The following is a 24,114-nucleotide window of genomic DNA, read 5'->3' as shown; positions in this document are numbered from 1 at the left end:
TTTCGGTGCGTCATGACAGTAGTGTCATCACGGTGTCAAAAACACCACTTGTTGTTGGTAGTTTTAACCGCTAGCAGGCTGCATCGCGCTGCTAACAAAATCTATTCAATTTACTGACATCGTGCCACAGCCCGAGCGTGGCGTCGTCAAAGTTGGGTGTTGTCGTTTATTACGTGTTCGTCTCGATAGTTTATTAATGTTAGATTAAAATAAGTGTGATAATGCGGTGCGGCGTGAAAATATTTTTGACAATTAGCGTGCTGGTGATCTGTCAACTTTTAAAATCATGCGACGGTAAAGATTTCTTCGTATCTTAATCATAATATTGGATCAACGTGAATGATATCTAATCCAATTTCTAAGACAGTAGCGTCTTTTTAGTTGCGTAACGTACAATAATGAGAAAAATAAAACTGTCATTCTAAAGCAATCACCGGATATTTAACGGAATGAAATAAACGGCAGGAGCTCTGAATGCAAAAAGTGAATCATTCAACGGTTATCGTTTGTTTGATTTCGTTTAGAACGGCTAGTAATTCGAATGCAACGGTCAACATTTGCAATGTCGTGTTTTACAAAACGCCGTCTGCGTTTCGAGTTTCCAGGGGTTGTGACCCGTTATTACGGGATGATAACCCCGATCTGTTTGTAAGCGCATCAAGTAACGATGGGCGTGGCTTACGATTCTTGACGTATGCACGTTTCGACCATGACTCATTTACCATTGCTCTAAATTTAATTGAATGATTCTTAACTGTGGAGATGATTGTTGCAAAATTTGAATTTTTCCTTTCATCGAGCTGCATGATATTTCCAACTCTCTTCAATAATTCTTGAGAACCAAATGCTCCTTTTCATCGGCATGTGACATTATTTTCACAGGACAAAATTTGAACAACACTGCGGCGTGGTGTACGACATCCGATGCGGAACAGCGAAAATGCGAAGCATTTTCTAAGGCGATAGATTCGAAGATTTCGTCCTTTGGATTCAACTATATTTCATTGACATGCAAGCAGGCATTCAACAAAGAGGACTGTATGACGATGCTGGACAAAGAAGAGGCCCACCTCACTACATTGGATGCGGGGGAAGTCTTTATCGCAGGGAGATATCACAGTCTTTTACCAATAATGCAAGAAATCTTGGACAGCGGATTGAATTATCAATACGCAGTTGCGGTTGTCAGAAAAGGGACACTTCCCGATGTTTTGACCCTCAACGATCTCAGGGGAAAAAAAGCCTGCTTCGCAGGAGTCGGAACTCAAGCTGGATGGATCATACCAATTCAGACGGTACTTTATTGATTTATTCGAATATGCTCATCCGCTGTGATATTTGAACACAGAATCGGTAGGAGGTGATCAGAGTAATGCAGTTTTTTATCAATCTTTGCAGCTCATGTTGGAAGGTGGAATGAAAGTAATCGATTGTAATAATCATGTAAAGTCAACGATAAACTACTTTGGACCGAGTTGTGCAGTTAATTCGTTAGTCGACAAGTATAATCCTTTGGGTGACAATTCTCATCAGTTGTGTAAACTCTGTATTGGAAAAATTCCTGGCGGAAGATGTACCAGTGCAGATCCGTACGCGGGATACGAAGGGGCCTTCAGATGCTTAGTTGAGGCTGGTGAAATTGCTTTTCTCGTGCACAACACGGTTCACGAGATGACATCGACGAATTTCGATTTGAGTGAGTTTTTAAGATTAATAAATGAAGTGAAAATATCTCAAAGTTGACCAGATAATTCTAAGTACTCAACGACGAATTATCTCAATAGATTCGGTCAGCAAGGATCAATTCGAGTTGTTGTGTCGTGACGGAGCCCGAAGGCCAGTGGATGATTATCGCAGCTGTAATTGGGGAAATGTACCATCCAGGGCAATCGTTACTTCGTCAGCGACGAATGCTGAAACCCGAAGATTGTATCAACGATTTTTGGGAAAAGCCAGTCGCGAATTTCTTGTCATTGATCCGAATTCGAATTCAACGAATACCAACGATAATCGTTTTGGAAATCAGGACGCTTTTGGGAACAGGCCTACCTTCGACAACCGCCAGGACTATGAGAATCGATTCGATAACCGAAACTACAACGGCAGCATCAATGGAAACAGAAATTATAACAGAGACGGATCGGATAGGAGCTTTGAGAATGGAAATAACAACGGACTCTATTCTTGGGATCGTCCTGGTATAACGTACACGGATTCGGGCAACCCTTCGGAGGTCTTGCCTATCGAGAGCTTTAACTTGTTCGAATCAGCGCCAAGATATGGAAACCGTCACAATCTGCTGTTCTCTGTGAGTAAAAATCTCGAATCAATCTCTCCGAAGTCCTAACGAGTACTTCGATCTTACAGGATTCTGCCCGAGACTTTGTCCCTCTGGCCGAGAAAGATCAAAATCATCCGGGCTACCTGGGAAGATCGCTGGACGCCATTCTAGCCGTTAGACAGTGCCCGGTGAACAGGATGACTTTGTGCGTTACATCTGAGCCTGAATTGGACAAGTGTGTTAAAATGAGGGTAAGCATTTTCAGGTCCACGAGGATTCCCTGTTTCATCAGAAGCGCCATTTTATTCCATCTCCCATCTTCTGTTCCAGACTGCTCTGAAAGCTCAGCTACTGAAACCAGAAATGGTCTGTTACAAAGGCCACAGCCAAATCCATTGCATGCAGGCCATACAGAATGGGTGAGCAAAATTTGAAATCAGATTGCACGTTATCGTAAACTGAATCGTAAAAATTCAGTGAATGCCATGGGCTTTTTTCAGTAATGCCGACGTGGCAGTGTTCGACGCTAGCGACGTGTACACGGCAGGGTTACGTTTCGGGCTTGTCCCTTTCATCTCTGAAGTCTACAACCTGGGAAGCCCCGAGTATTACGTTGTCGCTGTAGCCAAGGAGGAAGACCCGAGCACAGATTTGACCTACTTGAAGAACAAGTACACCTGTCACACGGGCATAAATACCGCGGCAGGTTGGGTCTATCCCCTGGCGTATTTGATCTCGAACGGATGGATCAGAGGTTATGGATGCGACTCGGTCCGCGCCGCCGCCGAGTATTTCACGAAATCCTGCGTCCCCGGTGCCCTGAGCACGGAATACAACACCGGTGTCCCCTACGACAACATGTGCGACCTGTGCCACGGCGTAAGTTACAGATACTGCAGACGAGATGCCTCCGAAGACTATTACGGGTACACCGGAGCCTTCAGGTGCTTGGTCGAAGGCGGAGGTGACGTAGCCTTTGTGAAGCACACGACCGTCGCGGAGAACACAGACGGTAAGCGAAGGTCCTTTTGGGCCCGCAACACGTTTACCAAAGATTTCGAGCTCCTCTGCCCGGACGGGACGCGTCGTCCCACCTCGGATTACATGCGTTGCAATTTGGGAAAAGTCGCCGCCAACGCGATCGTCACTCGCGGCGGTTATTACGGGTACAACGAGACCGAGATTAACGCGTACATCAATCTATTCGTCTACGCTCAGCAGTATTACGGCAGAAAAGATCAGGACGAGTTCAGTTTCAGCATGTTTTACAGCGCACCGCCCTTCAGCGATCTGATATTCCAAGACGCCGCGCAGCAGCTGGTCGTTATTCCCCCGGAGAAACGGCAATTCAGCGCCTACTTGGGCTCAGATTTTATGAGGGCGAGGAGAATCGTCGATTGTAACGCGGGCGCCGGGGCCATTCGATACTCTATAGTCGGAACGATTGTTATGCGAATTTTGGCTTGGATTTTCAGCGGGTAGAAGTCACCCGCATCTGACTCACAATGTCATTTTACATACAAGTGTTCAAACTTACCGATAAGAAATTATTTTTAAGGAGCCTAAGCTAGTAACGTTCCAAACGTTATTGTTTCCACATCTGAACATGATCTGAAAAGCTGGCAGCTTATTTATAGGATAGATTTTTTAGACTAAACTTTCAGTTAACGTTGTTCCATTAGGACCAAAATATAAATTCAGTTTTACTGAAGTATGAAAAAAGGAGCAATCAAAAAAATTGACATATCTAAGTGGATCGTTAGCTCAGAATATTCATGAAACTTGACTGTCTGGTTTTAAAAACCGTTGAACTCTGCTATGAAAATAGCAGAGTTTTATTAATACGCTCGTTCATAAAATGTAATCCAGTCCGTCCAATTTTTGTACATAATTTAGGAGCTATTTATTTACAAATATGAATACTTATATACTGTACCGAAAATGTTGATTATGCAAAGATTATTGTATTGATAATTCTGAGAGAGCAGCTAAAAGATTATCATATACGAATTATTAGGTATTTTACAGAAGAGGACGTGCCTTAGAATCCCGTAAGATATCTAGCTACTTTTTTAACTCTATATTATACAAATTTACGTACTTTATCAATTGTAGAAAAGAATTTTAGAAAATCAATACAATTTTTGAAATTTTTAATACCTCCTTATTCGATTGAAAACCCTCCTCTACGCATTTCTCAATTTTTTGCATGAAAAAAAAAAGGTGAGAAACCACCTTGTACACACATTGTCTTTTTTTTTTTTTTTTATTGTACCACACATTTACAACCAATAGATTATCTCCTATTTTCCAAAGTTAATCGAAGATATTATTTCCCGATGTTTGACGTTGATTATTTTCAAAGATTCGAGACATAATTTCATCCAAATTTTACTTCACCCCTTCAGTCGGTTCCACCGTTCCTCGGCGTCGTAGTTGAATTTTTTGAAAAGTGCTTCGAACTGATCGACCCGGTTACCGCGTACCTCTTCGTAGAACGGCGAAGTCCTTCGAACCCTTTCCGCCCACTCGCGGATATTTTTGTAATACTTGACCGGCACCACGAACTGTAAATATTCGCAAAAACGTGTTCAGCGCGCTGCTGTAACGGAATGGGAAAAAAAAACAAACAAATTAAAGCAGAGGCCACACTCACGTCGATCAGATCTATGGTCGCTATCGCCGAAATGTCGGCAACGGACAGACGATCTCCAGCCATCCATTTCTTACCCTCGAGGAGGTCGTCGAAAATCTTCAGTCCGTCAGCGAGCCACTCGGTCCTGTCCAGAGGCACGTCGTGGTCCTTCTTCATGTAAAGCGGCAACTGCAACAGCAATCGTTAAACGAAGTTTTTCAGTAACACTGACTCCCCAAACGTCATCGAAGTTCGGGAGGTCACCCTGCCAACTCTACTTGCAATGATAGCTTTCAGTCTGTCGAAGAGCATCCCAGTTTCGAAATGCCACATCGCGTTTATCAGTCCTCGCTTCTTCGGATCCGTCGGATAGTACTCCTCGACGATTTCTTTCGACCCGTAAACCGTCAGGAGGTAAGCGATTATCGCGTGGCTGTAAGCAGATTCGATATTTCGAACGAATGAACGTTTTCGAGTGACAAACGAGAGGGGCAAAATATCAATCACCTGTCGGTCAGAACGTATCCGTTGTCGTCCAAGACGGGAATTTGTTGAGCGGGGTTGAGCTGTAAATATTTGCGATTTTTAACTGAGCCGCTGGTCGGCTTTCACTTCCACTTGATCTCACCTTCTGGAACGACGGCAGGCGATGCTCTCTGGTCGTGAAATCGACGTAGCGAATGTCCACGACGAGATTCAATATTTTCACGAATGTTTCGACCGCCCTACCGGGCGGGGTCGCTCCCCGGACGCTGTACAAAATAATGGTCATTTTTCTCGGCCGGCGAGTTTTTCCCCGTTCCTCGTAATAAGATAATCCCGCCTCGAATTCGCCGTTTTATACTCGCTTTCGAGGGCCATGAGTCCGCGCAATTTTATCTCGTACCGTAACAATCGGCCGTTAATCTCCGGTCGGCAGGGCCTCCGCGTCCGTTGCGAAACGATTGGTAATCGGAATCGTCCATCTGCAGATAAAACACTCGAGATTTAGTAATCCCATTGAACGGATTACGCGTCACGCACAAAGTCCGAACGGTCGCGGTTTTGGATTCTTACAGTTTTTTTCGGAGCAGTCCGATCGTCAGCCGGGTCTGAACGATCACCGTTTGTTCCAAGATGGCGGCTCGTCGTTCCGGCACTCCGATTTCACGCCGCGGTTATTTTTTTCCTCTTTCGACGAGCGGATTCTCCGGCTCTTGGGGATCGACAAATCGGCGATCCTCCGACTGCAAGTCGCTCTCAGAGCTTCGCGGCTTACGGCGAAGGCGTTTCTTTTCTCCACACCGTCGTCGTCGTCGTCGGCTTCTTCTTCTTCTTCTTCCGCCCGAAGACCCGCCGCACGCGGTTTACTCTTCGGCCTGGCGAGTTCGACGAGCCTCCTCGAAGCTGATATGGAATGGAGAGAGAGAGAGAGAAAAAAAGGAAATCACGCGACGAACAAATTTATGGGGGTTTGTTGAATTCAGAAAAGGATAAAAGAAGTAGAAAATCTGACCGGTAGCGAAGAGGGCGGACTCCGCGATTTTTCCGGGCGGTCGGATTTCCGCCTCCTCTCGCGTTCTCGGCTCCGCCAGTCTTTTCGTGCGCTCGCTAATTTTGTACGACGATTTAACGAACGCTCCTTTTGACTGCAACGGCAAAGTTTCGCCGCTCGCGATATTCCGCGTTTCATTCCTTATTGTTAGCGGATTATCCGCAATCTTCGGGGCGCCAGATAACCGAAGTTGTTTCTTAGTTTTCAAAACACCGCAGGACTTTTTCTTCGCAACGGCATCCTATACAGCGAACGGAAGGAATATGTACGTATTTTTGGGCTTTGCTGTTTTGTGGAAAAAGTTTTTTTTTTTTTTTTTTTTTTTTAATACTGAATTCCGAAAGCTCGCCTTATTGTTGGAGTTTTTTTTCCCCGGATCGTTTCGAGCCCCCCGAATATTATTGTTTGGGAGTATTTTGGGCTTGGCCAGTTCCGAAATGCGGTTGATGTGGCGCTTGACGCGATTTTTCATCTTTCTTTTGTATTTCTACGAGAGGATAACAACACGAGTTATTCAGGTTATTGACTTTGTACGAACCCTGCGAATGTCGTATTGATTTTATCGATCGTATTTTACTTTGTTCTCCATCGCCGATTTCAAGGATTTCGATTCCGGTTTTATTAAATTTCCTTCGATCCTGCTCATGGAGTCGACGGTCCTGATCGCTTTCCGCGGGCAATTCCAGAGCGCAGACGATTTTCTTCGATGCATCGCGTGACCTTCGACCAGGGCGTCGTAAAGCGTCTCCGCCGCATTGCTAAGAATTCGATGAGTTTTCATTTTACCCGGAAATTATGAGGAGCGAATCTGCAGCGCGAAGATTATTTTAATGGTCAGTTATGTTATACTATACTCACCAATCGGAAGACAAACTTGAAGCAGCCGATTTCGTTGCTCTGACGGGTAAGTTTGCGGCAATCCGTGACATAGCTATCTTTTTTTTTTTTTATCTATTGTATTATTTATTTATTGAACTATTATTTTTTTTATAAAGAATTTGTCTGGAGTGTCGACGATTTCGCGAGAAACTTAATTCGAACGAGATGCTGTTCGGATGGATGACCGCGGAGTGTGTAATGAAATTTTTAACCTGTAAATTTTGATTGCGAGAGAAAAGAAGCAGAAGTGTAGGAATTGAACTTGGTTTCAAGACTGACGTGATATACGGAGCTTACAATTGATTGATTGGAGAGCGATCACTTGAAACTTACTTCATATCGATTTGGAAATTTGGAATATTATCAATGTTTCAATGTTCAAAAGAGATGAAGTTAGAGGAATAGAAAGAACGTTCAAATTCACAGCGTTCAAATTTTAGGCAGGATACACGATATCTTTTTTTTTTTCAACAGGAATCCGTACTACTATTGGAAATATTTTATCTATATCGAATTGAACAAGATATCGTTGTAATTTTTCGCTATCTGAAGCAGAATAAATTGAACATTTCGATTTTCAAGTCAATGGTAATCTCTAGTTTCCTAAATTTTAGCTTTTTTTTTTGTTGCGTTGTTAAGCTGGGAAATGAAAATATTTCATTTAAATTAATGGACTTATCGAATCGTTGGAGTTATCGCTATAATTTACCACTTGAAAAAGTAAAAAACATCGCAACACCATTATAACTCTCAGTGGTTGTTTAACTTTGTAATCAGATTCTTGTTTCCAATATCAAAATACAAAAAATCACTACCTCGTCATCATTCCTTCTTTCCTCCTCCATTTATCCTCAATTTTTTTCATTATCTCAATAGATTTCTAATAATTACTGGATCTCCTTTGTCTCCTGCTAGCGTCCAATAATATGCAGGTGAAGTAACACTACCTGATTTTCATTTGAAGATTTTTCCGAAATTTTCCCAATTTTTTTTCCAATTTTTAATCTTATTTTAAATTATTCTCCAAATACCGCAACTTCTAGATTGTCTAGCAGGCGCCTACTGATATGCTACAAGAGTCACACTAACCTAGATTCATTCGAAATTTTTTCTATTTTTTTTTGGTTTTTTTTTTTTTTATTTTTTCCGTATTTTCAAAATTATTTTTCACTTGCGCCGACCCTGGGCGGGTCTGAGCCCCTGAAACTCTTGATGCGGCCCTGTTCTATTGGCCACGCCCACATCCTCTTGGCCACGCCCCTAAATGGGGCCGAATGTCCAGGTAGCGAACTACAACACAATTAACAGCAACGGGTTGCCTGACGTCAATCGGCAAGAAACTTGAGAAAATAATTCGCGAAGTTTCCGTGGGATGGCGCTAGCTGATAATTCCGTGTCATCTATGGGCGTGGCTGAGAGAATGTGGGCGTGGCCAACAGAATAGGGCCGTGACAAGAGTTTCAGGAGCCCAGACCCGCCCAGGGCCGGCGAAAGTGAAAAATACTTTTTAAAAAAACGGAAAAAATCGGAATAAATTAGAAAAAATTTGGGAATGAATCTAGGATAGTGCGACTTTGATTTTATATCAATAGGCGCCTTCTACATCCTGTGAATATTGCGGTGATTGGAAAATGAATTGAAAAATAGATGAAAAAAAAATTGGAAAAATTTCGGAAAAATCTTGAAATAAATCTGAGGTCGTGTTACTTGACCCGAATATCATTGGGGGCTAGCAGGAGATAAAGGACATCCGGTAATTGATTAAAATTTTATCTATCTAGAAAATGAAAAAAAATTGAGGACAAATGGAGGAAGAAATAAGGAATAATGACAAGGCAGCGAATCTTTGTATTTGGATCCCGTAAACAAGGATTTGTTTACAAAACTGGGAGTTATGAACGTATATTACAATGTTCTTGGTTGTTCTGTTTTTACTTTTTCTGTTATTTTTTTTGTTTTTTTTCTTTATTCCTGCTCTAAGCGATAAATCGTCGCGATAATTCCAACAATTCGTCGCGGATTTTCTTCGATCAATCTGATTGAACGCCCGGAAATGCATCACTTTCAGTGAATTTTTTTCAAAACTTATAAAAAAAATCGCGTCATTCCAAAGTTTCGATATCATTTTATCCCGTCAAAATAGGCCAATGCCACACCGTACGCGATTTTAAAAGATTTTTTCACACTCTGAACAGATCTCATACTCGTCGTTTGCAGCGACAGAAAATTTTCTAAACGAATCACACATAATCGCTCGGGAATTCAGATAATTCGCAGATAAATTGCGAGACATTGAAATCACGAAACGCGTATGACGTAACGAATGAATATTTACAATTATTTTTTCTGCTAGTTGACGGCTACCGCAACACGTTTCTGCGTTGATAAAAGACGGCTGCTGCAGGGAATAACCGCTCTAATTGCAAAATTAATGCGGAGCGATGTTTACCCAGAATAATCGTAAGAAGAGATTATGTATACTTACGAACATTTTTACACTCACCGTGATCGTTCTCGGCTTATCGCTGTACAGACTCGCAATAAAATAAACGAACGGAGATTCACGAGGCGCATAGCAGTACTTACAATTAGAGTGGAAGGAACCGCGCGTCAAAGAGACGATAATTCACGGCGTTTTATTACCTATAGTTTCATCGTAATTTTCGTTATATTCTTTTACGTTCGCGATCGCTATCGTCGATTAAAATCCGAAAAATGAAGACACCCGTCGCTCTTGCGATCCTCGCTTTTTGCGGAATACTCCAGGTGAATATCTATAATGCCAAAAGTAGGGCGTAACTCAAAATCTGCGCCCTTTTAAGCTCGCTGCAGAGCCAAAAGGGCGGTTCAAAAAAAAAAAATTTTCTCTCTAATCAACTTCAATAGTAGTAAAATTGTAGAAATATGTAGAAATAATGAAAAAAAAATGTTTCGAGATACGACTTTTTTGCTTCAAGAAAAAGAATTCTTAAGGCCAAAAGGGCGTATCGTTTTTTTTTTTTTTTTTCTTGATTATTATTAATTATTAGGCCAAAACGAGAAAAAAAATTAAAAAGGAAAGTAAAAATATAATTTATTTATATTTTAACAGTATGTAATATTGTCGTAGTTTGCGCGATTAAAGCATAATCGATTAGAACTCATTAATGCCGGCATCATAATTGGAATTGCACAAGCGAAAAGAATTTTTTTTTTTTTATTCAAATAAATAAACTTGGGAAGTCATAATATTTTTACTACATACTTTTGCAATTCTTTTTTCTTGTTTTGGCCTGATAATTAATAATAATTAAGAAAAAAAAAAAAAAACGCTACGCGCGTTTGGCCTTAAAATTTTTTTTTATCTTAAAGCCAAAAAGGCGTGTCCAAAAAAAACATTTTTTTTTCATTATTTCTAGATATTCCTACATTTTACTCGTATTGAAGTTGATTAGAGAGAAAAGAAGAGAAATTTTTGATACGCCGTTTTGGGATTAGTAACGCGAATTATTTTCTCCTCCATACATCGTCCGTCACATCCAGGATCAGCGCGATATTTTTTAATGATCTTTCAACCGTTTTCCGGCCACGTGACCGAAGTCGGTTTCAGGTTACGGTATGCTGAACACCCTGCGGATGGGTATAGCCCGTCAAAAGTCTACGGTGCAGAGCACGAAAAATCGTCTGGAACGAGAGAGCCGTCAATTCGACTCGAAAATGAGCCGGCAGTTGAGCGACGCTAAAATACATTCAATGCAAGAGATAAACGCCCTCGTCAATCCGGCGTTGAAGAGCGTAGAGGTGAGCCGATCCCTCGCTAAATTTTTCCCTCCACCGAATACCCTTGTATACCGTTTTTCCTTTTTCCTTCTTTCCGCAGGACTCCACCAAGAGATCGACGGCGGAAGGAAAGGACGCGACGCACTGCTACGACGCGGCGAAGGCAAAACTCCGAGAATCCTCGATGAAATCGTGGAACGATCTGGACGGCTGTCGCGACGCCGTTCTGAGTTCCGTCAGCGATACTCAGAATAATTTCGACGCCGCGATCACGGTGAGTTCCCAGTCCCCTAGATTTTTTTTACCGTCACCCCTTCCTCCGATTTTCGGAGTTTTACTCGAAGGGCTGCGAAATATTTTCTAAATATTCCACACCGACTCTTAGTTACCGAGAGCAGAAGAGAGTATTTTTTTTATCTCGATATCAGAGATAAGGATCAACCATAGGCACTAGGATGTTTAAAAAAAAAAAAAAAAAAAAAATTTTTTTTCTCTTGATGGTGTCGAGAAATTGAAAGTACATTTAAAAACAAGAATTTTGGCGCCCATTAGAGCCCTTAATATTGATGTTAAAATTTGCCTCAATCCGTTTGTAATTTTTCCATTTAAATAACAGGAAGATTTTTTTTTTCATTTTTGAATTTCGATTACTTCGGAATGGCTTGTTTCCGCAACATCCCAGTGAGAGGTTTTTATAGGGAGTTTCACGCTCTACAAAAAACGTCTGAAGGTCAAAGTTCCTCCGATCAACCGTTTCAAAGATATCTTCGTTCAAAAGTAACATCAAGCAAAAATTTCAAATATTTTCCAATAAAATTGCGAAAAAAAATCATACTTTATATTTATATTGTTCTTTTTTGTAAAATCAATCGAATTCTGTTGATCTGAGATTTTTAACTTCTTTTCTGCTTATTTACTCCATACGTAATTCACAAAAAGTACAAATACATAAATATAAAAGTTAAAAATATCAAACAAATGATTTTTGGGTCTATTTTATAACAAATTTATTTCATTTTCTACCAAATACTAATAGATTTCATTAAACAATCAAATCTTCACAACGAAAAACAATATAATTGTAAAGTATGATTTTTTTCGCAATTTTATTGGAAAATAAATGAACTTTTTGCTTGATGTTACTTTTGAACGAAGATATCTTTGAAACGGTTGATCGGAGGAACTTCGACCTTCAGACGTTTTTTGTAGAGCGTGAAATTCCCTGTAAAAACCTCTCATTGGGATGTTGCGGAAGCAAGCCATTCCGAAGTAATTGAAATTCAAAAATGAAAAAAAAATTTTCCTGTGTTACTTAAATGGAAAAATTACAAATGGATTGAGGCAAACCTTAACATCAATATTAAGGGCTCTAATGGGCGCCAAAATTCTTGTTTTTAAATCTACTTTCAACTTATCGACACCATCGAGGAAAAAAAAAAAAATTTTTTTTTTTTTTTTTTTTGAAACACCCTATTAGGCACACTTAATCCGTAGATCGTTGACGAAATTTTGTGCAAACGGCGACGTACCTTTGATTTCAGTCGGGTCAGCAGGTTCTCTCGTATTACGATTCGATAATGACCTCCTGCTTCGCGACGAGCGTCCAACAAATGGAGTCCTGCGTGGTCGGTAAATTACCGGAAGGGGCGCAACTGGTTCAGGCATTCCAGTCGACGGCGAACGACGTGATAAATAATTCGGCATCGGTATCGAGCACAGCGCAGGTAAACGCTATCAATTGCAACGGGGGACCGGTGGCGAACGTCCGCGACGACGTGAGCAGCGCGAAATTTGAGGCGAATCAGTGCGTCGCCGCGCTCTGATTCGCTCGAACGACCGTCGAGATATTCGGCCGCCATCTTGGACGACGCCGATGCCTCGCCCCGAGTATTCGTAGCTAGGTTAGGTTAGGTTAAGTTTATTTTTGTACGATATCGGAATAAAATTTTTTTTTTTCTTCGGAAAACCGAACGTCTCGTCGATCGACGGTTAGCCGTGTAGGAGGCAAGCGGATCTTTGTCCGCTCAAAGGTTTTCATAACGAGTGTTTGAAAAAAATCGGCGGAGAAATCCGTGATTAAAAAAGTTCTTTCCTTACGTTATATTTATCTATCATCTTAACCTACGGTCATTCAATATCGATATAGTTTACAAAACAAGTAAGACTGGAGCGGCATTTGTTTGTAATCAATCACGATCGAATCGTGATTGAACGTTTCTCGGTTTCCTCGTTCATACCCGTGTATAACGAATTTCCAATATGGCGTCGCTCAGCCGTCCGCCGAGTCGAGTTTTTACTTTTTTTCTTATTTCATCTCATTCCCCGCAGCTGCTAATTTCTTCTTTTCTCGACCTTATCCTGATTCTACGGGGTCGTCCAAATTCTACTTGAGGTACAGAGCTGCCAAAATTGCTACAAAGACACCGAACGACGCCGTCAAAGCAGACCCGGCACCCTTTCCATCGGTGTCCTCTTCCGTCGTCGGAGTTTCCTCGCTTGTTGTCGGAGTTTCCTCGCTTGTTGGCGTAGGGTCGGTGGGGGTCACCGGATTTATTATACCCGGTAGTACGGTGACGAGCCAATCGTTTATTTCTCCAATATGCGAATAGGACCAGGCGAGATTGGTCTCTATCAATTGCAAGGAACTCGCTATCGAGGAGCTGCCGAGGACGTCCGAATGGGCGTTCAAGAACGCCTTGAGCTGAAATCGGGCGAGGTGAGTCGTTATCGTTAATATTTGCGACTCCCTCGGTTATCGTCGTCGACGAAATTATCGGGGGGACTCACCTTGGCCTGCTGGGTCTCGGTCGTGATCCTGTAGCTGATCCCCTCGACGAAAGTTTCGATCCTCGACGCCCTACCGAAGCTGAAATGGGCGAGGCGTAAAATAACGGGGAAAAGGGGTGGAATTATTTCCATATACTCGGAGAAAATATGTACTCACTATTCGAGCGTTTCGTTGAAGTTCGCCTCAAGGAAATCGAAGGCGCGTTCAACGTTGTAAGGACTTCCCTGATAGACGTAGGTGAAGGCCGAGTACGACGCCGAGGTGCTCAGATTCGTCGAGGGATCTATGATGGCGTGGAGCCAATCGTTGATTATCGTCGCGTCCTCGCTGCAACCGAGACCGACCAACAGCGCTCTCTGATCGGCGCTCGAATTCGAAGCGAAATAAGCCTCCAAAGTTTTGTTCCACAGGGTAGCGTTGGCGTTGCGCAATCCTGCGCAGATCGTGTTGCTGATCAAATCCGAGGAGAGGCTGTAAGAGGAGAGTGAACGAAAAATGAGAGGATCGATGAGGCGCGTCGTCGTTCGTTCGATAGGAATATTCGACCTACGGATTAGCCGCGGGATCGTCGAGCCAATCGTTGAGCGACTTTTGGGCCGCGTCTCTGCAATCCTGGAGGCCGTATCGGCAGGCGTAGTTTACGACGTTGATCCTGTGCAGGCGGGTCACGTGGTCGTCGTCCGCCGCCTCCTTGATTCCAACGGACTCGAAAGCGGCCTCCATCAGGAACGCCGTGAAAATCTGAAGAAGAAAAGAGATCAGATCAGGTTAGGCTCTATTTTTATCTGAAGCAGAAAAGAGATCAGATCAGGTTAGGCTCTATTTTTATCTGAAGAAGGAAAGAGATCAGATCAGGTTAGGCTCTATTTTTATCTGAAGAAGAAAAGAGATCAGATCAGGTTAGGCTCTATTTATATCTGAAGCAGAAAAGAGATCAGATCAGGTTAGACTCTATTTTTATCTGAAGAAGAAAAGAGATCAGATCAGGTTAGGCTCTATTTTTATCTGAAGAAGGAAAGAGATCAGATCAGGTTAGGCTCTATTTATATCTGAAGCAGAAAAGAGATCAGATCAGGTTAGGCTCTATTTATATCTGAAGCAGAAAAGAGATCAGATCAGGTTAGACTCTATTTTTATCTGAAGAAGAAAAGAGATCAGATCAGGTTAGGCTCTATTTTTATCTGAAGAAGGAAAGAGATCAGATCAGGTTAGGCTCTATTTATATCTGAAGCAGAAAAGAGATCAGATCAGGTTAGGCTCTATTTATATCTGAAGCAGAAAAGAGATCAGATCAGGTTAGACTCTATTTTTATCTGAAGAAGAAAAGAGATCAGATCAGGTTAGGCTCTATTTTTATCTGAAGAAGGAAAGAGATCAGATCAGGTTAGGCTCTATTTATATCTGAAGCAGAAAAGAGATCAGATCAGGTTAGGCTCTATTTATATCTGAAGCAGAAAAGAGATCAGATCAGGTTAGACTCTATTTTTATCTGAAGAAGAAAAGAGATCAGATCAGGTTAGGCTCTATTTTTATCTGAAGAAGGAAAGAGATCAGATCAGGTTAGGCTCTATTTATATCTGAAGCAGAAAAGAGATCAGATCAGGTTAGGCTCTATTTATATCTGAAGCAGAAAAGAGATCAGATCAGGTTAGACTCTATTTTTATCTGAAGAAGAAAAGAGATCAGATCAGGTTAGGCTCTATTTTTATCTGAAGAAGAAAAGAGATCAGATCAGGTTAGGCTCTATTTTTATCTGAAGAAGAAAAGAGATCAGATCAGGTTAGGCTCTATTTTTATCTGAAGAAGGAAAGAGATCAGATCAGGTTAGGCTCCATATTTCCCTCCCTTAATTTTAGCGGACGACAAAATGGCGTTACCCTGAACTGTCCGTACTGTTCCGTGTTCGCCAAGTAACGGTCGATGTAAGTTAATCCGGTGAAGGCCGCGTACCAGGGAACGTAGTCGACTTCGCGTTGGAGATAGGCGAGTATGTTGAATACCGTTGTGTAGGAGACGCGGTTCGTCGTAGCGAGATTGAGTGCGTCGTCGATGAGCGCCGCGCGGTTCAGGACGTGAATATTACCGTAGGATTCGCTGTTCAGATACTTGGCGATGTAGGCCCAGTTCCTTTCGTCGTAGTTCACCCGGTAGAAGCCTGTTCGGTCGAAAAGAATCGGTGGATGAATCGGGGCCGTTTGTCCGCGGGGACGCCGGAATTCCAGTCGATATATTTACCGGTTTGCTGTATGTTCAGAATGATCCACCCCTCGGGGTCGAAACCGCTCTTGATGACGCTCTCGTCCTGGGCGCGGATCCAGCTGGTGGGGACGGTCTCGTTGAAATAGGGGCTAGCTTCGGAGGCCCAGTTCAGGGGGATCCACCATTTGTAGTCGTGGTCGTCGGTCGTGGTGGCGTTCACGCTCAGATAACGCTCCTGGGAGACCTCGGCGGTGCTCGTCGTGTAGTTTCTGGTGACCGTGACAACCGGGTATCCCATCTGGTTCACCCAGGTGTCCATCACCTCCTTGACGTCGACGTGCGGCAGGATGCCGGCCTCCCGCTTGGCCTCCTCCAACGCCGCGAAGAGGTCGTCCGACGTCGCCGCGCCGTACGCGCTGCAGAAGAAAGACGGCGATGAGCGGAAAAGAAATAAAAAACAACGCGAAATTTCGACCCTGATCTTAGAGGGACTCACTTGGCGTCCAAATATTTCTTTAAACCATCCCTGAAGACGTACTCGGTCAAAAAGTGCGACATCATGCGGATCACACAGCCGGCTGGAAAACGAACGGAGCGACAGCTGGATTACGTAATTATTCGCTATGTAGAGACTACGGTGGGTAAAAAAAAAACGTTTTATTTATTTATTTATTTTTGTTTGGATCTCACACACAAGAACTCGTCGCTAGGCACCTTCAGAGAGGACATACCCATTATGGGTTCTTAATATTAATGGAAACATTATCCTCATCATAGATTTCTATTTTCAATTTAGTTTGATATTCAAAAAGTCATATTTCATCGCCAATAGCTCGTTAAGCCCGGACCATCGTCAATATTTGTAGGAAATTTAACGCTCTACAAAAATGGTCTCTTATACTTTTTCGAATTTTCGCAATTTTTTTTTTTTTTTTTTTCTCACATGCACTGCATATTGGAATTCGAATGGGAATATCTTCGAAATGGTGAGATTTATCGAAAAAGTATAAGAGAACATTTTTGTAGAGCGTTAAATTTCCCACAAATATTGACGATGGTCCGGGTTTAACGAGCTATTTGTGATGAGATATGACTTTTTGAATATCAAACTGAATTGAAAATAGAAATCTATGATGAGGATAATGTTTCCATTAATATTAAGAGCCCATAACGGGTGAGTCCTTTCTAAAGGTGCTTAGCAAGAAGTTTTTCTGTGTGAGATCCAAAAAAAAAAAAAGTAAAACGTTTTTTTTCGACCCACCCTAATAGAGACGTCGTTATAGTCTCACCTTTGGCGTAGGATATGGTGTCGAAAATGTTGCTGATCTGACCCGGGGTCCATACGTCGACGTTCATGGGGTGGGAGTTCGGAGAACTGTCGACGACGAACGCGCTCGATTGGAGATCTTTGATTACGAACTGGTCGGACATCCGCCAATTTTCACCTGCCTGCGGAAACGGGGGATAATCGAAGCGGTTAGAAATCGTAGCGAACATTTCGAGGTCGTTGACGTACCTCGTCGGTTGTTATCCATTCGAAGAAAGTAGCGAATCCTTCGTTGAGCCAGAGGTACTTCCACCAGGCCGGACTGACCAGGTCGCCGAACCACTGGTGGCCGAATTCGTGGGAGATGGTCGACGCTATCGACTGTTTCGTAGCCGTCGTGCTCACGTTTTCGGTGTAGAGGAACATCGACTCCCTGAAACAATTGAGGGGGGATGTTACAGGTGTGGCCATTTTGTTTTTTTCTGTTTGTTTGTTTTTCTTTCGTGAATCGAATTTCGAAGCGAAATCTAAACCGATTCAATTAGTGAGCTGTTTAAATTGATTGATCATACTGCCTCAATTTTACCTTCGATGACACTCTGTGATTTTCAAACGCGCTTTTTTTTCGAAACTACATTTTTCGAACTTATCTTTATTTTTACCACGTTTTTATTGAAAAAGAAAAGTGAAAAAACATGCAGAAAAATCGAAATCAATTTTTGAACTGCTCAAAAGAATGGAAATTATCGATTTTTTTTTCATCTTTTTTTGCGAATAGTTATATCGAGGTTCGCATAGAATAGACCGTACTAGTGTAAGAAGTAAATTTTTTTGAAAAATCAATTTCGCGTTAAAATTGTTTACCCCCGGCGATGTACGCGAAATGGCCGACCGTCCGGCGGCTGAAATCCACGTCATTTTTCACTAAAAAATTGTTGAAAATTTTCTTACATACTCTCGAATATATGTATGAAATAGACCCAAAATTTAAAAAATTTATATATATTCCTTACACGTTAAAAAAATTCACGAAAATCAACCAAAATACGCCACCTTACACCCATTTTCACCCGTTAAGGGGCATATCGAGTCGTCATTTTGTGGAGGGGGAGGAACATCGAATTTTTGGAAGCTGTGTTCTCTGAAACGGCTGAAGCAATCTGTATGAAATTTGGAAAATCGTTAGAGGAAATCGGAACGAAGTGGCTAAACTTCGGATTTTGCAAAGTTCGAAAAAAAAATGCGTGTTTTGGTCTTCTGCAATGGCTAAACTCCGGATATTGGGATCTGTGAAGTACAAATACGAATTTTTCAATTATTTCACAGGGTAAATAGATTCCTATGAATGTATTATTTTTTTTTTTTTCGAATTTTACAAAATCTAAAGTTTAGCCACTTCGTTCCGATTTCCTCCAACGATCTTCCAAATTTCATTGAGATCGCTTCGGCCGTTTCGGAGAATACTCCTTTCAAAAATTCGACGTTCCTCCCCCCCCCCCCCCAAAAAAAAATGGCGCCACGGTATGCCCCTCGAGGGACGACCTGTCGGTTCGGGAGGCGTCGCGTCTCCCCTCTATTTTCGTATTCCGAAAACTTCCGAAACATACCTGTAAGTGACCAGCCCCCAGTTCTCCATGGCGCCGGCTTCGAAGTCCGGGATCGAGGCCTGGTCCATTTTCGGCAGCGTGTAGTTCACGCCCGTGTAACGTTCGAGTGCGGCGAGTTCCAATTGGCCGACGTCGAAGGCCCAGCGCCCCCGGGCGATGGCCGTCGGTTTCGTCCACACGTTGTAGGTACCGTCGAAGTTCTTGATGGCCTCGAAGTCCGAGACGATGAAGGCGATCAGGTAGGTGGACATGCGCGGCGTCCTCTCGAAGCGGGTCCAGTTCTTCCCGTCCGCGGGATCGGCGAGGCTCGAGGCGACCGGCATGTTCGAGAGCGCGTGGTAATCCGAATAGTGTTTTATGGCGATGTCGAAGGTCGCTTTTAGTCCGGGTTCGTCGTAGCACGGGAACGCCCGGCGAGCGTAGGTCGCCTCGAATTGCGTGCTGGCTAGCCATCTGAAAATTTACCCTTGAAAATCTGTCGATGATCCGACGTGCGGTAGAAAGGGGATCGCGCAACGCGTACGGCGGACGGACATCCCGGATGCCGAAGATACCGCTGGGGGAAGCGTTTCTCCAATAACGGTTTACGACAAATGAGATTAGGCCCGTGGCCGAATTTAATCGACACACGAAACGTCGTCTCAAGGCAGAGTCGACGATAATCTCCAGATATGTAGTTGTGATAAATAAATTTCATCGATCACGGGTCTTGAAGGCGACTGGGGATATTTCGCAACGTCTTCTTTCCGGGCCCAACCGCACCGATCGAAGATAAGCAGAGTAGTTGGATCATCATCGATAAAACTAACGCCCAATGAATCGCGGTAATCGATCGATTTGTTTGCTTCTTTTTCAGAAGATATTGGCAAAAAAAAATTCTCATTTTCCATTTTTCTATTTTTTCAATCCATGTAATTTGTATTGAACAATTTTCGATTTTGATTGAACTAGAAGATTGAATTTGCAAAAATTTTTCAGATTGTTTTTTTATTGGAATTTTATATTTTTCAATTTTTTATTGATTGAAAAATGGAAAATTTTGATTTTTTGGATTTTTCATTATTTGAAAAATGGAAAGTTTTCATTTCACCATTTTTCAAATTGAAAAATTTCCATTTCGCAATTTTTCATTAATCGAAACCACATCATTTGCTTTATAATAATAATATAGTATATTTTTGAGCTTCCTGAGCTTGAAAAAACACTATTTTTCAATATTTGAATTGCGATATCTCCCTAAAAATGGGATAAATATAGCGTTCCGAAAAATCGATATTCTTATCTAAAAAAGTGTGAATTTTCATAATTGTAGAAAATTGTTGTTAAAAAAAAAAAATTCAATCACCAGTGATAATCATTGTCATAATAAGACATTCTTTAATGATAATAATAATGATTACTTTTATAATCAAAATTATCGTTAAAAAAATTTATGCGTCTTTCGATCGATGAAAAATGGAAAAATAAAAATTTCCAATTAAAAACAAAATGAAAATCTTTCCAAATTGAATTTTTCAGTTCCAATAAAACAGGAAATTTTTCAACATAAATCACATGGTTCGATCAAAAACCGAAAAAATGGAAAATGTGAATTTCTCAATTTCCCGATCTCTGCTCTATCAATGGAACTTGACGGGTGTGCGATAAATATCGTTCACTTACGTCCGGTTCCCTTCGGCGTTGACGTACGAACTTTTGTAATAGCCGTTCATGTCGTTGGTCAATTCGCCGGTGTAATACAGCGTGAGGGAATAATTTCCAACTGGGAGTTCCTCGTCGACGGAGACGATAAGAAAGGCGTGAGTCTCGTCGAAACTGAGGCTCGATATGTTTTGGGGGATCCCGTCCTCCGACTCGAGGGTGGCGAGGCTCTCGTTGTACGTCAATAGATCCGAGTGCAGAGTGATGTTGGCGGTCGGTCTCAAAACTGTCAGTTCTATCGTGGCCCGACCGTGGTATAAGAAATTGTCGGGGCTGATGTTGGTGTCCAGTTCGATGTCGTATGAAATTGGTACCGTGTCGTTCGGCAGCCGATATTCCTCGCCGGCCGCGCGATCCAACGATTTTAGTTGGGCCAATTCCGTACGAAGCAACGGACTGGCGGTGGCCTGGCACACCAGCAGGACCACCAGGGGCAAGACCTTCGCGAAGGTCATTTTGATAAACCTGAGAAGCAACGTTTTCGAATTTATTATTTTTAAAAACTCTACCCCGCGCGGCGACTGACTTTCTTCGCGACTGTTTTAGACGATTTTTTTATCATTCGACACAATTATTAGGGTGGCGCAAAAAAAAAAAAAAGAAAAAAAAAAGACCATTTATTTTCGTCTTTTTGAGTTTACTGTCGCAAGTGTTTCGATTCAACTTGCTCGAAAAGAAATTTTTAAGGGTCGCTCGAGATTTTTGAAAAAATTTGCAAAATTGTCTCGAATTGAATTTTTCCCTTTTCGTCGTTCTGTTATATTCTAGATTGAAAACTATGGAAAATTCCAAAACTTTCAAGTTCACATTTTGATTTCCAAAAGTCCAAAAAAAATTTTTTCTTTCCGACTCCCCCAAGTAAAGTACCTACTAATTGAAATATTTTCGAGCAACTTTCAAATGCACATTTCAAATATTGTCCGACATTTTTTTTTTGTATCTCGTTTTTTTTTTTTTTATTCCTATTCTTCGGTACATCAACTTTCAAATGATTTCAAGGTCGCTCGAAAACACTCGGAGTGTAACTGTACACTTTGAGAGTTGAAAAAATTCGGAACGACTTTTAGAAATCAAAATGTCGACTCGAAATTCTCGAAACCTAGAATACAACGGAACACCGAGAAAATCGACGAAAGAGAAACAAAGAAATTCAAATTTTGGTCGAATTTTTTTTTTTTTAATTTTCAACAAACTCGAGCGACTCCCGAAATTGTTTTTTTTTCTTTTTTCTCCCATCTAATCTTCGTCGAGGGCTTTCCAAACGTGTCGACCAACCGACGCGTGTACTTTCACAGAAGACGCGATGAAAATAATTAAAAAAAAAAAATTACAAAAAAAAATGTTGCTTTCTCGCACCACCCTGATCTACAGTTGAAAACAGCGAGAAACAAGAAGAAAGAAAAAGGTCCAATCTATTCAACGGTCGATTTTTCGATGGTAAAATGGGTTCGCAACCGAAACAAAGGTGGCGAGTGAAACGAAAGAGAGAGAAAAAAAAACAAAAAAAAGAAGAAGATCCACCACAATACAACGGAATGACACTCACTGGTGATCGTAATGACGATGATCGAACAGTCTAGGGAGTAATTTGAGCCGCGGGCTTTTATACGATCCAGAAAGCGCGTAGTACTTGGCAAAAATTGATAGATTTTTAATCTTATCGCTTATCAGCCATCGGCCGCAAAAGCCGCATCGATACAACTGCCGTGTTCGTTAAGTAGGTTGTGAACGGTCGAAAGTTGCGGGGTTGATTTATCGTGAGCGGACGGTTATTCGAAAATTTTTCATATCTTCGAATGTACGTAATATATCTGCTGTGCAGGTAATAAGTATATAACCTAACGCGGTTATACGCTTATCGGAAATACCCCGTCTACTTCGAATCGTTTCGATCATTCGAACGATTCGACGGGATTATCCGTTCGGTCTGGACTGCGAGAATTTTCCTCCGGAAAATCGGAGTCGCGATCGGAGATGTGGCGTGAATTTTCGTCGAAATTCAATTTTTTCTTCCGTTTCGAATTACACGGCGACGAAGCGGAAAATAATCAATCGCCCGTTATTCGTCGGATAGAATACTCCGCCGACCGGATTATCATTTTTTGATATTCCACGTTGATTCGCTCGGTGGAAGGAATAAAATTTCAACCGGAAATCGATAAAATTCATTTCCAAAACGAGAAAGATGAAAATTCCGTTTAATGACTCTTTTATTTTTGAGATTGCGCTATTAAATCTATATCTTATACGGTCGAGCGCTGCACCGTCGGACACATTCGGCTGATCGAATCTATCGATAAAGATATCGATTAGATAGCACTTCTCAATCGTCACTTCAAATAATCAGCACTATAGTATGTATACTTCTGAGAACCGTTGTGAAAGATGAAAAAAACAAAAACAAAAAAAAAAAAAAACCAATAAATAATGAAAGCAAAAGTAGTTCGATTGGGTAACCTATACCTGCCATTTTAAGATCGACGTTTTTTGCACCAAAATGAGCTTCCGTCTGAAAACAGAGACGATCCGGTTTTTCGAACGGAGTTTCGAAGGGGCCAGATTCGGCTTGGTTTTGCTTTTTCAAACGAAAAAGAAAAGTTACCATTTTTTTTTTTTTTTTTTTTTTTTCCCCACCCGGTATATTTCCGACCGGCATAGTTTCGATATGCCTATGCTTACGTTTGGCTGGAGGATTATGAAAAAAATTAACAATATGATTCTAATCGGTGACTTTCGTGTCCCCTTGGAATTGATCGAATATCCGTCGCGGTTTTGTAGAAAAATAATTCTCCAAGTTCACTGCGGGTATGGCAACCATTTTTTTTCATTTTTTTTTTTTTAATTTCGGAAACATTTTTTTTCACCAGTTTACCAAATTTCATCACGCGGACAGCGGGTTACGCGAGGTGCGTCCCGTGAATGAAATTGGCCCAAAATTGGACAGAAAAAAAAAAAATTGAAAAAAAAATTGAAAAAAAAATTGAAAAAAAAAAAAAGCAAAAGATGATTCACGTACCGGTCATTCGAAACGTGAATATCTATACTTATTTGGAGTTTGGAATGACTTCCATAGCGGGAGGCGTTTCGAAAAACGAACGATAAGGAGAATACGGTTATATAGGCGTTGCGGTTATATACAACGTACATATATCTATCGTCTCCGTCTAAAATTTAATTACACCACCGGATAGCCGAAGGATCAAAGAATTCGTTACGCTATAAATGAGGCGGGTGACGCACCGCGCGCGGGGTACGGGGGGAATATTATTGTACGGAAAATATTGGCCGTTACGCGCGTACATACGAGCGTATATTGAATTCACGTACGAAACACGCCCGTGGCCGTGACACAGCGGCAGCCCATTTATTTTCTTTTTCTTTTTCGTTTTTTTTTTTTTTTTCGAAATGTTATTTCAACCGTCTCGATCGTTTTTATCAATAACTCGCCGGAATTTAGCGGAGCT

The 24,114-nt window shown here is 41.7% G+C and overlaps 4 protein-coding genes across 6 annotated transcripts; 2 read left to right on the top strand and 2 right to left on the bottom strand.

Moving 5' to 3' along the window:
- Window positions 1-103: 103 nt before the first annotated feature.
- Window positions 104-3,996, top strand: LOC105693865 (melanotransferrin). The gene is made up of 7 exons (XM_012414079.3): window positions 104-294; window positions 883-1,295; window positions 1,399-1,696; window positions 1,785-2,308; window positions 2,368-2,532; window positions 2,612-2,700; window positions 2,782-3,996. Exons 1-7 carry the CDS (start codon window positions 222-224, stop codon window positions 3,761-3,763), a joined length of 2,544 nt encoding a protein of 847 aa, XP_012269502.2. The 5' UTR covers window positions 104-221; the 3' UTR covers window positions 3,764-3,996.
- Window positions 3,997-4,592: 596 nt separating this feature from the next.
- On the bottom strand, window positions 4,593-8,399 carry LOC105691498 (glutathione S-transferase 1-like). Of its 3 annotated transcripts, XM_048658962.1 has the most exons (7): window positions 6,412-6,582; window positions 5,973-6,302; window positions 5,545-5,881; window positions 5,424-5,482; window positions 5,199-5,349; window positions 4,938-5,105; window positions 4,593-4,848 (listed from the first exon to the last, which is right to left on the bottom strand). In XM_048658962.1, the coding sequence occupies exons 3-7, from the start codon at window positions 5,686-5,688 to the stop codon at window positions 4,678-4,680; spliced, it is 693 nt and encodes a 230-aa protein (XP_048514919.1). In that variant the 5' UTR covers window positions 5,689-5,881; window positions 5,973-6,302; window positions 6,412-6,582; the 3' UTR covers window positions 4,593-4,677. The 3 variants fall into 3 exon arrangements, with proteins under 3 accessions (XP_048514919.1, XP_048514917.1, XP_048514918.1); XM_048658960.1 differs by lacking the exons at window positions 4,593-4,848; window positions 4,938-5,105; window positions 5,199-5,349; window positions 5,424-5,482 and adding exons at window positions 6,782-6,937; window positions 7,028-7,208; window positions 7,309-8,399 and having other exon boundaries at window positions 5,692-5,881; window positions 6,412-6,691; XM_048658961.1 differs by lacking the exons at window positions 4,593-4,848; window positions 4,938-5,105; window positions 5,199-5,349; window positions 5,424-5,482 and adding exons at window positions 6,800-6,937; window positions 7,028-7,208; window positions 7,309-8,399 and having other exon boundaries at window positions 5,692-5,881; window positions 6,412-6,691.
- Window positions 8,400-9,892: 1,493 nt separating this feature from the next.
- Window positions 9,893-13,054, top strand: LOC105693737. The gene is made up of 4 exons (XM_012413862.2): window positions 9,893-10,095; window positions 10,909-11,109; window positions 11,189-11,362; window positions 12,630-13,054. Exons 1-4 carry the CDS (start codon window positions 10,045-10,047, stop codon window positions 12,909-12,911), a joined length of 708 nt encoding a protein of 235 aa, XP_012269285.2. The 5' UTR covers window positions 9,893-10,044; the 3' UTR covers window positions 12,912-13,054.
- Window positions 13,055-13,157: 103 nt separating this feature from the next.
- Window positions 13,158-22,362, bottom strand: LOC105693729 (aminopeptidase N-like). The gene is made up of 12 exons (XM_012413848.2): window positions 22,197-22,362; window positions 20,612-21,115; window positions 18,950-19,402; window positions 17,592-17,775; window positions 17,365-17,524; window positions 16,572-16,653; window positions 16,112-16,491; window positions 15,754-16,031; window positions 14,427-14,617; window positions 14,033-14,347; window positions 13,876-13,954; window positions 13,158-13,789 (listed from the first exon to the last, which is right to left on the bottom strand). Exons 2-12 carry the CDS (start codon window positions 21,103-21,105, stop codon window positions 13,472-13,474), a joined length of 2,934 nt encoding a protein of 977 aa, XP_012269271.2. The 5' UTR covers window positions 21,106-21,115; window positions 22,197-22,362; the 3' UTR covers window positions 13,158-13,471.
- Window positions 22,363-24,114: the final 1,752 nt, after the last annotated feature.

This window comes from Athalia rosae, chromosome 7 (genome assembly GCF_917208135.1).
Source record: "Athalia rosae chromosome 7, iyAthRosa1.1, whole genome shotgun sequence".
Lineage (NCBI taxonomy): Eukaryota > Metazoa > Arthropoda > Insecta > Hymenoptera > Athaliidae > Athalia > Athalia rosae.
Note: the sequence above shows the minus strand (reverse complement) of the source record. Positions and strands in the feature narration are given on the sequence as shown.